The 16,176-nt window shown below is 58.7% G+C and overlaps 1 protein-coding gene across 17 annotated transcripts in view; it reads left to right on the forward strand.

Annotated features, from left to right (window-relative positions):
* ADGRB2 (adhesion G protein-coupled receptor B2) overlaps window positions 1–12,051 on the forward strand; it is a 36,987-nt gene extending 24,936 nt beyond the window's left edge. For 8 of the 17 annotated variants that reach the window (XM_055254877.2, XM_063625195.1, XM_063625194.1 and 5 more), the window contains 18 exons: window positions 182–287; window positions 489–532; window positions 793–919; window positions 1,362–1,465; window positions 1,591–1,693; window positions 2,399–2,549; window positions 2,732–2,801; window positions 3,229–3,295; window positions 3,457–3,542; window positions 3,841–3,939; window positions 5,988–6,159; window positions 6,519–6,614; window positions 6,978–7,017; window positions 7,707–8,326; window positions 10,534–10,569; window positions 10,887–10,985; window positions 11,086–11,142; window positions 11,563–12,051. In XM_055254877.2, coding sequence (XP_055110852.1) covers window positions 182–287; window positions 489–532; window positions 793–919; window positions 1,362–1,465; window positions 1,591–1,693; window positions 2,399–2,549; window positions 2,732–2,801; window positions 3,229–3,295; window positions 3,457–3,542; window positions 3,841–3,939; window positions 5,988–6,159; window positions 6,519–6,614; window positions 6,978–7,017; window positions 7,707–8,326; window positions 10,534–10,569; window positions 10,887–10,985; window positions 11,086–11,142; window positions 11,563–11,748 — 2,263 coding nt within the window. In that variant the 3' untranslated portion in view covers window positions 11,749–12,051. The remainder of the gene's footprint in view (window positions 1–181; window positions 288–488; window positions 533–792; window positions 920–1,361; window positions 1,466–1,590; window positions 1,694–2,398; window positions 2,550–2,731; window positions 2,802–3,228; window positions 3,296–3,456; window positions 3,543–3,840; window positions 3,940–5,987; window positions 6,160–6,518; window positions 6,615–6,977; window positions 7,018–7,706; window positions 8,327–10,533; window positions 10,570–10,886; window positions 10,986–11,085; window positions 11,143–11,562) is intronic. The other 9 variants (XM_055254878.2, XM_055254884.2, XM_063625192.1 and 6 more) reach the window with 7 other exon arrangements.
* Window positions 12,052–16,176: the final 4,125 nt, after the last annotated feature.

Here is a 16,176-nt window from a genome sequence, read left to right on the forward strand (position 1 = left end):
ACCCAGGGGGTGATGGGCAGAGCTCTAGACCTCACCCGAAGTCCTGGACCCCACTGAGCTAGGACTTCCCCTGGGCCTTGGCTCCTTAGAAGCCTCTGCACACCCATCCAAAGTGGCTTCAGGGTTTCTGATTGGGGCTGGCACCTGCTGGCAGAAGCTGACTTCGGTACCTGTCCCCCAGGCCCCCACTGGCCGTCACATCCCGGGTGATGACAGTGACTGTGCGCCCCCCTACCCAGCCTCCAGCTGAGCCCCTCATTACTGTGGAGCTCTCCTACATCATCAATGTGAGTGGAGATCCTTGCAGAGACCCTGGGTGCACCTCAACCTGGGTGGCCAGAGGCCTGTCTGGTGGGCAGCACTCTGTCCCTGATGGTGGGCTGAACCTTGGACCTGTGTGGGAGTTGCTGTGGCCCCCACAGCATGGGCAGTGGTGGGGTGTGGTGAGCTTCCCTCCCTAGACTGCACTCATGTCTTCTGCTCCCCAGGGGACCACGGATCCCCGTTGTGCCAGCTGGGACTACTCCAGAGCGTGAGTTGGGTGGCTCCTCTGGGTGAGGAAGGGAGCAGCCCTAGGGCCCTTTGCCAGAAAGGGGTCTCCTGCCTGAAAGACAAGAGGGATTTTTGGTGCCATCCTAGCCTAAGGGGTCAAGAACGTATCCTGGGACTCCCTGCTGTTGCCTCGTGGATGTGGCCTTACTGTGGATTTAGCCTGTCCTTGGGCAGTGGCCAGGACTTGGGGCAGGGCCACGTAGCTGGCCTGGGGCTTACTGAATCTCTCCCCTACCCAAGAGATGCCAGCTCAGGAGACTGGGACACTGAAAATTGCCAGACCCTGGAGACCCAGGCAGCTCACACCCGCTGCCAGTGCCAGCACCTGTCCACCTTTGCTGTGCTGGCCCAGCCACCCAAGGACCTGGTGAGTGGAACAGAGGTGCCTGTGCTGGATAAGGGAGGAGGCCCTGGGCTTCCAGCAGCCATCAGTGATGGTGTTGGCAGGCGCCTGGGTAATCCTGAATGTGCATCTGCAGGTGCGCTTGTGGGATTGTACGTGGATGTCTGTGCCCCTGGGATTGTGCTCACAGCAATGATATTTGCCTGGGGGTATGCGGCAGTGGCCAGTTGTGTGTGTGTGTGCACATGTGTGTGTCTGGTTGTGTGTGGAAGAGTGCAGGTGACTGAGCATAAATATGTGTCCACATGGATACCCGGGTCTGTTCTGTGCATGCGTGAGTACGACAGCAAGAAGGTGTTGCCCTTCTGCCTGTGGGTATGCCAGTCTGCGGTAGAGGAGGGGACAGGGCACCCCTGCAGCTCCCGCCTCCCAGCAACCCATCTGACCGTCTGCCCATCTCCCCCAGACCCTGGAGCTGGCGGGTTCCCCCTCGGTCCCCCTGGTGATCGGCTGTGCGGTGTCGTGCATGGCACTGCTCACCCTGCTCGCCATCTATGCCGCCTTTTGGAGGTAGGTCTGACACCTGGCTCTTGTGGCTGGGAGGCGGGGGGGGGGGCAGGTACGGGAGGTGGCCAGCCACACCAGGTCGGGTGGGGCAGCCAGCGCCTCTGTCCCTGCCTGCTGTGCCCCGGCAGGTTCATAAAATCTGAACGCTCCATCATCTTGCTGAACTTCTGCCTGTCCATCTTGGCATCCAACATCCTGATCCTCGTGGGCCAGTCCCGGGTGCTGAGCAAGGCAGGTGCAGGCTTCCAGGGCTGCCAGGGGTGTGAGTGGGGTGGAGGGGTGAAGGTGGAGAGCGCAGTGTGTGTGTTTGCTTGTACGTCCATTAGTGGTGGTGTGTGTGCGCCCCATGTTGGGATTAGAGTGTGTATGAAATAGTGTGTGAGACCATATGTGAGGACATTGGAGAGGGGGTGTGTACTCAAGTGAGGAACTTCTGTGAACATCAGTAAACGTGTGTGTGAGCTGAGCGCTGGGTGTGTGTTGGGCAGGTGGCATTGGGCCTCCTTGTGTCTGTGAGTGTGTGGAAGCCTGAGTGAGGCCTCCTTTTGCCACCTACCTGTGGACGACCTGTGCAGACTGTTCCCTATGCCCCCTTGGCCTTCTCTGCACAGTGCCAGCACCATGTATGCCAGGCACGGGGCCTGCCCGGTTGTGACGTGGCAGGTACTCATGTCTGTCCCCCTCCCTGCCAGCCTCGTCTGTGCGTGGGCAGCCTGCCCACTCGCCTCCCTGGATGCCGAGTGCTGTGTGTGTGTCACCAGGCCCGTGTCGTGCTGTGTGTGGGTGCAGGAAGGCGGGGGTGCCTGGCAGGGCTCTGTGGGGGGCGGGGCTCAGGTGGGCGGCCGTGGCAGCGCCCAGCAGCGGGTGTGGGAAGCCCGGCGCCTCCTGCCCTGGCGGCTGCTCAGGGCCACTCCCTCCCGTTCCCTCTCCCTGCAGGGCGTGTGCACCATGACGGCTGCCTTCCTGCACTTCTTCTTTCTCTCCTCCTTTTGCTGGGTGCTTACCGAGGCCTGGCAGTCCTACCTGGCTGTCATTGGGCGGATGCGCACCCGCCTCGTTCGCAAGCGCTTCCTCTGCCTGGGCTGGGGTGAGCAGGGCCAGTGCTGGACTCTGCTGCTGGGCCTTGGTGGGCAGGGGCAGCAAGAGAAGTTCAGTTTTGGCCCTGGCCCAGCTCTCTGGGCACAGCGGTCAGCTGGGATGGGAGTCTGGGAGAACAAGGGGTCCCTGAAGACCAGCAACCGTCTCACTCTGGCGCCCCCGCTCCCCCAGGTCTGCCTGCCCTGGTGGTGGCCGTGTCTGTCGGCTTTACCCGAACGAAAGGATACGGTACATCCAGCTAGTACGTGGGCCTCCCGTGGTGGGTGGTAGTGGGTGGTGGATCTGTTAGGGAACTGGACTGGGCAGCTGGCTGAAATCCTAGTCCATGCCTGTTGTGGGTCTTTGGGCAAGTTCCTCCCCATTTCTGAGCTTCAGTTTCCCTGACTGAGGGAATGTGTTAGGACCGGGTAATCCCTAAGGGACTGTTTAGGTCAGGAGTCAGCCTTGCTTCATCCCCATGGGAGCACTGGGGGATGAGCCTAATGTTCTGGACTTTTGTTGGAGGGGAAACCGAGGCTCAGCAGGAGCCAGTGGCTCACTCTCACCGTCTGGGGCTCAGACGGCGCTGGCGATGAGGGCATGGCAGCCTGGGAGGACTGAGGGATGGTGTTTGGGGGTGGGGAGGGAGGCTGCTGGGTGTCTGACACCCTTCTTCTCCCCCACCCCAGCTGCTGGCTCTCCCTGGAGGGCGGCCTGCTCTACGCCTTTGTGGGCCCTGCAGCCGTCATTGTCCTGGTATGTGCCCGTTCAGCATCTTGGAAGGGGCATGGCCCCAGAGGGTCATCCTGTTTCTCCCTCTACCTCCTCCCTGCACTCCAGCTCCCACGTGGGGATTTCCCTGCCAGGAGGGCACCTGGTGATCCTGTCTCCCCCACTCCACTCTACTGGGCCCCCAGGTGAACATGCTCATCGGAATCATCGTCTTCAACAAGCTCATGGCACGCGATGGCATCTCCGACAAATCCAAGAAGCAGAGGGCCGGGTAAGGGGAGGGCCTCTGAGGCTTGGCCTTTCTGGAAATGGTGCAGGGAGGGAGGGACATGGGTGCTCTTGGAGACTCAGGGCTCGATGATGCGACCGGGGCTCCCCAACCTTGGTGCATCAAGGTTGCAGGCAAGGTGGGCACCCGGAGTGCTCAGCTGCAGCCCCTCACCCACCCTAACCCAGCTCTCTCTCTCTCGTCTGCCCTCCCCTCCCACCCCACTCGGGGCTCACTCTGCCCCGTCTCCCGGCTTCCCATGTGTTTCCCCCCCTTCTCCCATGTCTGTGCCGCCCCCGAGGTCGGAGCGGTGCCCCTGGGCCAGCCTGCTCCTCCCCTGCTCAGCGTGTGGAGCGGTCCCCAGCCCCCTGCTCAGCTCAGCCTCGGCCAGGAACGCCATGTTAGTCGTGCCCCCTGGGGGGCGGTGGGGGTGGGTGGGGCAAAGGAATTGGGGGGGGCAGTGCCCATGGTGGGGGGAGGAGGAGGGATATCAGCCCAGTGCCCTGGAAAGCTTGCCCTTTCCTGCCAGCCACCACACACTCTCAAGGGCTCGGCAAGAGGTGGCCAAGGCGATGAGGAGTGGATGTCTGTGCCTCCCACAGGTGCCCGGTTCCTTCGCCCACCCTTGGATCCCGCCCCTGCCCTTACTCCCAGCTAATGTTCTATCCTGTACGGCCCCACACCCCCAACCTACAGAGGCTCAGACAATCTTAAGCCTTAGAATTTTTGAGCTATAGAACCTTAGAATTAGAATGATAGAATCTTAGCATAAGACAATCAGGAGCTAAGAATGTTAGAATGAGTGAATCATCCAGTCTTATCATCTGTCATAGAATCTGAGACTTAGCATTTCAGAGGCATTGAATCTCACGCTCAATTGGAGACAGAGAATCACAGAGGTAGAGAATTATTTCACTGAGACCCCCGCCCTAGCATCTGAGAATCTTAAAATCCCAGCTATGCAAGGGTAAAACAAATCCACAAAGCCCTTAGGCCCAACCTCCCACCCAGGTCCGGAAATCCATCCGAGCCTCCATGCCCAGTGAGGTCCAGCTTTATCTTGCACACCTGCAGGGTCAGGGAGCTCAGGGCCTCTGGAGGCAGCTGGCACCGTCACCACGAAGCTCCTTCTGTCTTGGGCTGCCGTCTGCCTCCCTCACCCTGTCTGCACTAGCTGTTTCAATGCTTGGGCTTTGGAGTCGGTCAAGCTGTGTTTGTGTCCCAACTGTGCCTCTCCCTGCCCAGCTGGGCACACTCCAGTTTCCTCATCTGTAAATTGGGATAATAATCCCATGCCTGTTAATTGGAGTTGTTTTGATCATGATTTGAAGTAATATATGTAAAGTGTTCAGTGTAGGGCCTGGTAGAGAATTGGTGGTTAATCAGCGTAGCTTTTATTACTGTGATTAGACCCTCTCTTGGTCTTGGCTCCACCTCTGGGGGCTTCAGAGCCCATTGTGGCTGCCCCCTGCCAGGCTGAACAGCCCTGAACTGTACTTCCTAGGGCAGGTCTTGGCCCCCTGCCTATCTCTCTGCTTTGGCCTCCCCCAGCTGTCTCTGTGGAATGGTGCCACCCTCTGCCATGCCTAGAGCTGTGCCTGACTCTCCCACCGGGGGTGTTTGCAAAGGAGAGTGGGCTGAGTGTGGCACCTGGCCCGGGAGGGTATGTTGGCCCCGCTGTCCCTCATGTGCTATAGCAGGTTAGGGAGGAGTGGGAATGGCTTGGATGCCAGGCCCCATCTGCTTTTTTTCTGCCCTCCCCTGGCAGGGAGGCCAGGGAGGCCACAGAGGTGTAGGCCTGGCCCCGACCCCATCTTTTAGCCCCAGTTCTGATCCTTCTGCCCAAGGCTCTGAGCAGTCCCTGGGAGCCTGACGTCTTCTCTGTATGTGGGGGGAGTTTCTGCTTCACTGCTCCTGGCCCCCCGTCTTCTCCCTGAGGATTCGTGCTCTGGATGAGCCCCGTGTGCTCTGCCTGTTTGATCTTTCTGTCTGAGTGTCTCTGTCGCATGCGTCTCTCACTGTGGTTATTGTTGCTTTGTCCCTCCTCCAGTCCCCCTCCCCAGCCTACCCAGTTAGGCTCTGGGGATGCCGTCCAGGCCCCGTGCATTTTTAAAAAGCTCCTCAGGTGATTCTGTGCGTCTGTCTACCTTCTCTTCCCTCTCCCCGTCCCTTTCCACGGTCTGCGGCTCAGTCCCACTGTGTCTGCGTGTCCATCCCCACCTTCCTGGTCCCTGTGGTGACCCTGTAGTTCACTGCTTTCGGTCTCTGTCCTGTTTCTCTGGCTCGGCTCCTCAGCCCCTCTCTGCTTGGGGACATTCCTGAGGCCCTGGGGTTTGGGGCCCTCCCAGTCTTGGGCAGCTGAAGAGTTCCAGCTGAGTGGAGGCCTAGGCTCAAGCCATCCTGTCCCCTGGAGTGTCACTCTGATGGGCTCTGCCACTGTCCCCTCAGGGCCTCACTCTGGAGCTCCTGCGTGGTGCTGCCCCTGCTGGCGCTCACCTGGATGTCTGCCGTCCTGGCCATGACAGACCGCCGTTCCGTCCTCTTCCAGGCCCTCTTTGCTGTCTTCAACTCCGCGCAGGGCTTTGTCATCACTGCTGTGCACTGCTTCCTGCGCCGAGAGGTGGGGCTGGGCCTCTCCCGCCCCTGGGTGCCCACCACACCTGCCAGGCCCCTGGCTTCTCCTCACTGTGCAGACCGGGAGGATCGAGGCCCCGACCAGGGTGCTCCAGGCCCCATCTGGGCAGCCCTTACTGTGGAAGCTGATAGGCCTGGATACCCACAACTGCCTCTCATGCTTGTCCTTGGCCTCCTGGGTCCCCTCCTCCCCTTGCACCCTGCCCAGGTGTCATCACCTTCCCCAAGGTTGGATGTGTTGCCTTCCTTCTACACTTGCCTGGGCATCTGGGGTGGGAAGCACAGCCATCTGTGGTCGGGGGCCCTGCAGTGGCCTCAGGCCCAGCAGGCGCCCTCTGTCCCCAGGTCCAGGACGTGGTGAAGTGCCAGATGGGGGTGTGCCGGGCTGATGAGAGCGAAGACTCCCCTGACTCGTGTAAGAACGGGCAGCTGCAGATCCTGGTGAGTTAGGGGCCTGGGCAGGGCCTGGGCAGATTCTGGGCACCCCCCACCCCAGTCCTTCTGCCCTAGACCATTTACCTCTCCCATCCATGGCAGGGTTGGGACAGGGATTGGGTTTGATTCAGGCTCAGCCACTAACACCTGGGTGGCATTGGGCAAGTCCTTCCCCGACTCAGTTTTCCCAGCCATCAGGTGGGGCTGGGGTAGACCATGCCTGGGCTGTGCTGGGCCATGGGCTATGGGGCCATGGGCAGCCCTCAGGCAGGCAGAGTGGGCAAAGCTGGCTGGAGGGGCCTGAGCCTCCTCCCACCCTGATACATTAATCCTCCTTCTGCCCACCCGCCCCTCCCTTTCCGCCTATAGTCAGACTTTGAAAAGGACGTGGATCTGGCTTGTCAAACAGGTGAGTGTGCCGTGGCCGAGCTGAGAATGGCCCTGGGGTTGGAGAAGAAGGGGAGGCCCTGAGCCCCATCATGGGAGGCCCTGATGGAGTTCTGGCTGCTTGAGTCCAGCTTCGAAGTTAGACAGCCCTGAGTTGGACGCAAGGCTGCGAATGTCCCTTACTGTATGACCCTGGGCAAACAACCTGCCTCTCTAAGCCTCAGTTAACACACCTGTAAAGGAGAGAATACTGTCCTCCCAGGGCAGGTGGGAGGCTTAGGGGCATGAATTCGGGGACGTCGAGTTCCTAGCAGGACCCACGGCACAGAGTGTTACGTTATTGTATCATTTCCAGATTCTTAGCAGAATCTTTCCATTTCTGTCTCCTGGGGAGCTGATGCACAGGGAGGTGGGAAGACAAAGCCCTTCGACAGCCCTGGGGCCATGGGGTCGAAGTCGGGACATGCACCAGGACATTGGGAGCTGGGCCTTGCCTTTGTTTCTTGCCCTGTCTCACTGTGGGGACTGCAGTCGTTGTCTTCTTAACCCCTCTTGTATGTGAGAGATTACCAACCACCCAGCCCTCTCTCCAGGACCTGGTTTCCTTTCCTGTCCAAGCGCAGACGCTTGGCACCTCCCCCACCTGGGCAAGGGCGTCTGGAGGTTCCTTCTCCTCAGGACTCACCCCCTCCCTCCCACTCCTGCCCCCAGTTCTGTTCAAGGAGGTCAACACTTGCAACCCGTCCACCATCACGGGCACGCTATCCCGCCTGTCCCTGGATGAGGATGAGGAGCCCAAGTCCTGCCTCGTGGGCCCTGAGGGCAGCCTCAGCTTCTCGCCACTGCCTGGGAATATCCTGGTGCCCATGGCAGCCTCACCAGGGCTGGGGGAGCCTCCGCCCCCACAGGAGGCCAACCCTGTTTACATGTGTGGGGAGGGCGGCCTGCGGCAGCTGGACCTCACATGGCTGCGGCCCGCTGAACCAGGCTCTGAGGGGGACTACATGGTGCTGCCCCGGCGGACTTTGAGCCTGCAGCCTGGCGGTGGGGGTGGAGGTGGTGAGGATGCCCCCAGGGCCCGGCCCGAGGGGACCCCCCGGCGGGCTGCCAAGACAGTGGCCCACACTGAAGGCTACCCCAGCTTCCTGTCCGTGGACCACTCGGGCCTGGGGCTGGGCCCTGCCTATGGATCTCTCCAGAATCCCTATGGAATGACCTTCCAACCGCCACCGGCGACACCCAGCGCCCGCCAAGTGCCCGAGCCAGGGGAACGCAGCCGGACCATGCCTCGCACCGTGCCCGGCTCTACCATGAAGATGGGCTCCCTGGAGGTGAGGGGCTGTAGGGAATGGGGTGTGTGTCTGAGACTGTGTCAATCACAGGCTGCTGCCAGGAAGGGACAGCCTCAACCTCCCCAGAGCAGCCTCGTAAAAGTCACTGGGAGTGGGTACACCGAGCATTTCTCCCTGTTTCTGCTCACGGCAGCTCCGTGGTGTCTGTGAATCCTTCAGACAGGCTGGGACGCCACACGGTCGAAATGCACTTCTCAACTCGTTCGCACTTGCTTTAGGGCCTACTTGGGGGTTACTGGTTAGGATGAGTCCTCATTTCAGGAAACTGTGGCTCAGGCAACGTGCTACGCTGCTGGGGAAGCCACATCATGGGGTGTGAGCCTGGGCCTCTGCATCGTGCAGGTCTGAGTTCCAGTCTGGACTCTTGATTGGCAGTGAGATCAGTGAGCCTTCATTTTCTTGTGTGTAAAGTGGGGATAACATAGCAGTATCTTTGTAGAGTTGTTTTGAGGATTGAGTGATGTAAAACATTTATGTGGAGCAAGTAGACAGTGCTAGATAATTGGGGATTGCTGCTGTTAGCACCCCTGAAATCAGCTGCAGGTGCTGCCCACGGGCCTGTGATAACTGACCCTCTCTTCCTGAGAAAAGCAAACCCCTCTGGGTCCCTGCCTGTGTGTGTTCTGTGAGTGCTTCACCTTCACCTTCCCGCTGGCCGCCTCAGGTCTGCTCCGTGCCGAGGATCACTGGGAACAAACAGGCAGTAGTGGCCTGCTGTGGAACTCTAGAACGTTCTGCAACTTTACTGGAGTCACGAAGGGGGTGTGGTTAAGGAAAGGGGCAGGAGTTGTTCTTAGCCACAATTGGCTGTTCCTGCTCGGCCTCAGAAACCCACTCCCCATCCTCCACACGACGAAAATTAAGTTAGTAGCTAGGAGGGGGCTCACAAGTTGAGTTTTTCTCCCAAAATGTTTCTGGAACATTTGGTGCCTGCTCCTGCCACAGATGGCAAAAACAGGAAGGCGTAACAAAGACAACACGCAACGCCGCGTCGGAGAAGGGTGCGCGTGGCGTCATGGCGGGGTTTGTTCTGTGGACACCTGCCTGCCGGCCACTGATGAGGGCGGACATCAGGCTCCTTGTGTGGGAGGCAGCAGTAAATGCAGCAGCGCTTTGAGGGGTCAAGGATGACATCCAAAATTCTGGTGTAGGCAACTGTGACGGGTGGAGGAGCAGGTTTGGGCAGGGAATTACAAGTGTATTCCATTGGTGTGAGCTGCATGTGCCGTGCCTGTGGGGCATCAGACAGGGAGAGGTGTCGTGTTGCCCCCAGAAAGAGAGATGCGGCCGGGATGGGGAGGATACACGTGTGTGTGGTAAAGGCAGGAGAAGGTGCCAGGGCAGAGTGTGATTGCCTAGTATTAGAGAAGCCAGGGTGGGCAGCGGGGAGAAAGCAGGTAGGGAGAGGAGAGGAAAACCAGGAGAGTGAGTGCCATGGGCCCATGGTGGTGAGCATGCCCACAGGCCTGGGAGATCCAGATGGTGGTCCTAGCATCACCTTCGAAGACCTGGGAGCAATTCCTGTCACCTCCCTGGGTCTCAGTTTCCCCATCTGTAACCTGGGAAAGTTGGCCTTGGCTTCATTGGTTTCCCTGTGCCAACATTTTAAGACTCTCAGGCCTCTTTCTTGAGTAGCACTGGGTACAGTACAGCTTACTGGGGCCTTGAAAGTGGTCTGGGGCGAGGAGGGCCAGGAGAGGCATGAGGGGGCAGAGAGGCCAGGGAGGCAGCGCCTGGTTTGGCAGGAAAAGGGGCAGTGTGAGGTCAAAGGAAGGTTTCTGAAAGCCTGAATCCCTGTCTTTGCAGGACAAGTAGAGGGTTCCAAGGGGAGGGGTAGCCATGGCTGGCAGAGAGAATGGGGGCAAGATGGGGAAGGATGCAGGGTGGGCTCTAGGGCACAGAGAATGGGCATTGGCTCCGATTCCATGTGGGCATCTGGGCCTGTCATGTTGGAAGTCCACTGCATGCCATTTGACCCGTGTGTGTGTGTGTGTGTGTGTGTGTGTGTGTGTGTGTTCAGTGAGGCCTGAAAAGCTGCCCCATGAAGGTCCCCAACTTCTGGGCCTGGGCTGGGGGGAAGGTACAGCGGGCAGACCCCTGGGATGCCAGGCTTCCTGTCTCTAAAGCCCCTGCCTGTGGTAAAAAGCTTTCTTCTCCTCCATTGCCTCCTTGTTGCTCCTTCCCAGCGAAAGAAATTACGGTATTCAGACCTGGACTTTGAGGTAAGGGCCATGTGTGTGCCGGGCGGCGGGACATCTGGCTGTGGTGTCTGTCCCTGGAGGGCTCGCTCCTAAAAGTAGTCCGAGCTCTGTCGCAGAGCCTGTCCCCAGGAGCCCAAGCCCGTGGGTTCTGTGGGATCTTCCCATGATTCCCTCCCTGCCCAAGCCCATAGCACCTATGTGAAGAGAGAACTAGGTCTTGTCCCAGAGGAGCTGGCAGCAGGGAGGGATGTGGGGGGCTTGGGGTGCTGAGTGCCCTGGGTAGGGGGGATCATGGCGCTGCCCCGGGGAGCGACCCTCTGACGCCCTGTGGCCCCTAGAAGGTGATGCACACCCGGAAACGGCATTCAGAACTCTATCATGAGCTCAGCCAGAAGTTCCACACTTTCGACCGCTACCGCAGCCAGTCCACAGCCAAGGTGAGGCCTCCTCCCGTGGCTGCCCCTGCCCCGAAGCTCAGGGCCTGACCTAGTGCAGCGGCCCCTGGGGTTGGAGCCTGACCGGTGGCCCCCGTTGCAGAGGGAGAAGCGGTGGAGTGTGTCCTCGGGTGGGGCGGCCGAGCGGAGCGTGTGCACCGTGAGTCCCCCCGGGCTGGGTGGGGCGAGGTGGGCCTGAGGGACCCTTGCCCTCCCTGCCCTCCTGCCCCTCCCAGGCAACACCAGCCTGTCTCACCAAGGGTCTCCCCGACGGCATGGGCAACAGTCTGGGGCCACCTGGGGGTGGGGAAGGTGCTGCAGATGGCGAACAGGGGTGGAGGTCCTCCAGGATTGGGAGGGAGAGCGGTCAGCAGGAGACATGTCCTGGGGGCCACTGAGAACAGGGGTCAGGAGCCCCACCCCGGAACCAGGCAGGTCTGTATTTCAACTCTGCGTTGACACCTGATTGCTCCATAACTTTGGGCATTACCAGTCCTCTCTGGGCCTCCTCCGTTTGTTCGTCTGTACAATGGGTAAGGATATTGGCCCATCTCCACGGCCCCTCCTGCTCCCTCCACAGGACAAGCCCAGCCCCGGGGAGCGCCCCAGCTTGTCCCAACATCGGCGCCATCAGAGCTGGAGCACCTTCAAATCTATGACACTGGGCTCGCTGCCCCCCAAGCCCCGAGAACGGCTGACTCTGCACCGGGCAGCAGCCTGGGAGCCCACAGAACCACCGGATGGTGACTTCCAGACAGAGGTGTGAGTGCCACGCTGGACTGCCCACTGCATATAAATATATATATCTCTCTATTTTCACACTCCACTTTGGAACTACCCAGGAGCCAGCGCCCTCTCCCCTCTCCCGAGGGCTGGGCAGGGAGGCGCTGTGGACTCAGCCAGGCTGGGGGAGCGGGACACGGCTTGGCCTGGGGGCCCAGGGCCCTTCCTTGTTTCTCAGAGGCCCCTCAGCCAATGGAACCCCATCTTCAGTCCAGCCTGTCCATCCCTGTCCCGGGCTGGGGAGGGGGGAGGGGAACTTTGTTGGGAATAAACTTCACTCTGTGGATTTTGCTGCTGGGCTGTTTGCTTTCCTCAGGTCAAGGCCCAGCTCTGGGACCCCGACTTTGTTCCTGTCTCCTGGGTTGAACTCACTTGATCTCATCAGATTATGTGATGAGGTCGGGCCAGCCCTGCCTGGGAGGGGGCGGCCTAGGCTGTAGCCCCATCTTTGTCCCTGACTCTCCGGGTGACTCATCCTTTCCCCGATCTGGGCTGGGGGAAGCAGATTGGGAGTGTGGGAGGGAACCTCTTACCTCTGGCCTTTCCTGGTGGCTGTGATGGTCGTGGCTGCCATTCACTGGGGCACAGAGGCCTGACTGCCTGGGCTAGAACCAAGACAGAGCTTAGTGACCTTGGTTCCACATCTGTGAAATGGGGATGGTAACGGTGCCCACCTCACAGGGTTGTTACAGGGATGAAACAAATTCCTATTTATAAAGTGCTCAGCAAATACCTGGGACAGGATAAGCTCTCGAAGGGTTAGCTGTGACCACATGGCACCAGTCTCATGCAGTGCTCTAAGCTAGGAGCTTCACACACATGTCCCCTGGCCCCTCACAACAACCCTGTTGGAAGGTTTTAGGTTGCCCATTTTGTGGATAGGAAAATGAGGCCAGAGATGGGCAGTGCCCTGCTCAAGGCCACAGTCAGAGGCAGAGCTGGGACTTCAAACCCATGCTTGATGGAGGTGGGGCTTCAGCTCAGCTTCCTGGAACTTGACTATGGCTGCAGGGGAGCAGCAGGTGCTCGGTTGTGGTGGAGATGCAGGTGTTGGGCCGGGCCAGGGCTGGGGTGGGGTGCGGGAGCCAGGCTGGCTTGGTGCCAGGGGCTGGAGGCTCATGCTGAGTTGCATTCATTACATGCCTGAGTGAGCGGATCCTTGCTCAGTTTTCAGGCCCCCAGAAAGAGGGGGCACAGGATTACATGTGGAAACATCTTCTGGAGTCAGGCGGCAGCTGGAGCGGAGGCACAGTTAGCGGGGTCACAGGTCCTTGCTCGCCTGGTCATTTAGCAACATGGGCGCCTCTGGGCCCCTTCCCAGGGACTCGGAGACACAGACACAGGTCCCTGGAGAGCTGAGGGAGGGTTAGGTGCTGCAGCAGCCTAGGTGGGAGTGACAGAAGTGACTGGCTGCCAGGGTAGGGGGTATCACAGATAATGGCCTGCCCAGGGGTGCTGGAGGAGGGGTGGAGGCCTCTTCAGAGTTTTGCAGGCCTTGATGGCACAGGCTTGCTCTCGGTCTCATTCCAATCCTGCCTGCTGTGAGACCTGGTCAGAGGAGCCGTGCGGGCAGAGTCCACTCAGGACTGTGCTCCTAGACCCGTGGAGGTCCCTGCGACTCACTCCTCCGCCTCCCTCCCTTCGGGCAGCCCCAGCACTTAAGTGTACACAGAGTTCACTCAAGCACTACCTCATTTGATTCTTCAAGGTAGGTATCGTGACTGCCCCATTTTGGAGATGAGTAAATCGAGGCCTGGAGAGGGGACATGACTTGCCCAAGCTCCCACAGCCCAGCTTGTGACTGGGACTTGTGGCTGGGAGTGGCAGAATCCGATAGCAGCCAGCTTAGGCACCTGGGAGCTTTGTTCATCCAGGAACGCACTGCCGCAAGGACAGCAGTGGGCAAGTGCAGCTGGCCTTGGTGATGGGACCTGGGATCAGGAGTGCCACCGCATGTTTCATCCTCTCCTGGCATTCTCTCGAATGTGTGTCGGCTTCATTCTTTAAGGCCTCTTCCACCTGGGCCTGCCAGGCCTCCTCCTCCCGGCTCCATCACTCAGCATTGCCCCTAGAGGGGAAGAAACTTTCTCTCTTGAATTCCAATTAGAAAACCCCCAAGGAGGGAAGAGCTCTGGCTGGCCCCAGGCAGGAGGCTGGGGCACTGTGATTGGCAGTCCCATCAGGAGCCATGGGGGAGAGGGAGAGGGAGAGGGAGCAGGTCTCTGAGAAAGGGGGGCCTGTTCCTAAAAGGGGATTTGCACAAACAAAGCCCCCATCCCCGACTGTGTACCAGCAGACCCTACTCCACATTCCTTTGACCATCACCTAAAGTCCCTCTTAGTGCCTTGTCCTGTGCTTGCACCTCCCTCCTTCCTTGTCTTATGCTCCGCTGGTCACCACCTCTGGGGCCCCCTGGGGCTGAGGTGTGATGTGCACGTCCCTGCCCTCCTGTGCATTCTTGCTTTGCATCTGGTTGAACAGGAAGTTGAGTATTTACCTTGTTGATTCTGCTCAAACACAAACCACAGCTGCCTGCAGAGGCCTCTGCTGGCTTTGGGACCAGCCACTTAGCTTTCCTGGGGTGGGGGCTTTGTCCCTCCCTCGCCCTCAGTCCCTGCTCCCCCAGGCACTGACTTGCTGCGTGACCTTGGACAGGCCACTGGACCCTGTCTGACTTGGGTTTCCCTATCTGTAAAATGAGTTGGCCCGATCTCCCTTCCATTTGAGCTAATATCTAACAACCTGTCATTTCTTTCCTGGACTCAAATTTCTCACATCATTGCCCCCATTTTCTCTGCCTCCAGTCTCCAGCCCTTCATCCACATGGCCCAAGTGATCTTTCCAAAATGCAGATCTGGCCAGGCCACTGCTCAGATGCCTTCTGTGGATCCTGGAATTAGCCTAGAGTTCAAGGCCCTTGGTGATGTGGCCCTTGCCTCCCTCCTCTGGCCTATCTCTCTGACCTCCATGCCTGTGCATGCACCAGTCCTTCTGCCTGAAACTCCCTCCTCTTCACAGAGGGAAAACTCTCCTTCAGCCTTCCAGACTCAGCCCAAGTAGCCCCCTGTGTGATGCTGTCCCTGAACTCCCTGGCCCAGCAGTCAGCACTCGCTGGGCCCCCACAGGCCTTGGCATGCACTGTCACTACTGCACTGATCACACAGAACTGCTGTCATTTGTGTTGGCCTTGCTCTGGTTTGTGCACTCAGAGGCCCACATGAAGCAGGCATCAGTGAATCTTTAGTGGGTGAAGGGTGGAATACACAAATCTCCCCGAACATTGATTTCCTTATCTGCAAAATTGGGATAATGACAATCCCTACCCAGTCTTCCTCACTGGATATCCGGAGCATGACTTAAGATGATTCATGGGAAGCATTTTGTAGGTGTTAATCTACTCCTCCCACGGTTATTCCTTCCTCAACCCCAAGTGGGAAGCCAGCCCTGGATGCTGTCCAGGGTGCTGAAAGGGACTTGTCTTTTCCCAAAGGATGAGGAGACAAGGCTGAGAGGCCCACACAGGCTCAGCTGCAGCCTTTCCTTGCTTTCCAGACTGGCAGGGTCAAGGGTGAGCAGACCATCCCTACCTTCATGAGAACAGACCCTGGGAGATGTCCAATAAAAATACAATGTAAATGATACATGTAATTTAGAATTTTCTAGTAACCATTCTTTAAAAGTTTAAAAAGGTGAAATTCATTTTAATAATATATTTCATTCAATATATTAAAAAACGATCATTTCAACATATGATCAATATAAAAAATGACTGAGATATTTAACATTCTTTTTCTATATGGTCTTGGAAATCTTGTGTGTGTTTTATACATACAGTGCTACGGTGCATCTCAACTCAGTCTCACCACCTTCTGACTGCTCCGTACTCCCGTGAGGCTACCATGTCGGACAGCACAGCTCTAGGCAGAACAAAGGCAGTGACCTTGAGCAAGTGAACTCAGTGCCCTCTGTGAAAAGGAGGTACTTCCTCACAGCCTGCCTCATGGGGCCATGGAGAGGGCTTGAGGAGGTGATGGAGGGAAAGTTGCCAGCACAGTGCCCGCACAAGGGAGGTCCAAAGCCAGGGCTCCTGGCCTCCACATATCCTGGGGATACGGGTGGGCAGGGAGGAGGTGTTGGGGAAGTAGGGGAAGGTCCTGAGGAGACCTGTGGACTGGTATCAGGCCTCCCTCAGCAGCGCTGGGGGAAGGGTGCACCCTTACCCTTACCCTTACCCTCACCCTCACCCTCACCCTTACCCTCACCCTCACCCTCGCCCTCGCCCTCGCCCTCGCCCTCGCCCTCGCCCTCGCCCTCGCCCTCACTCTCACTCTCACTCTCACCCCTGCAGCCCCAGACTCTGGGAGAAGGGAAGCAAGTTGAGGCTAGACTGGAACAGACACGTTAAAACTCA

The sequence above is a fragment of the Symphalangus syndactylus genome, chromosome 12, assembly GCF_028878055.3.
Source record: "Symphalangus syndactylus isolate Jambi chromosome 12, NHGRI_mSymSyn1-v2.1_pri, whole genome shotgun sequence".
Taxonomy (NCBI): Eukaryota; Metazoa; Chordata; class Mammalia; order Primates; family Hylobatidae; genus Symphalangus; species Symphalangus syndactylus.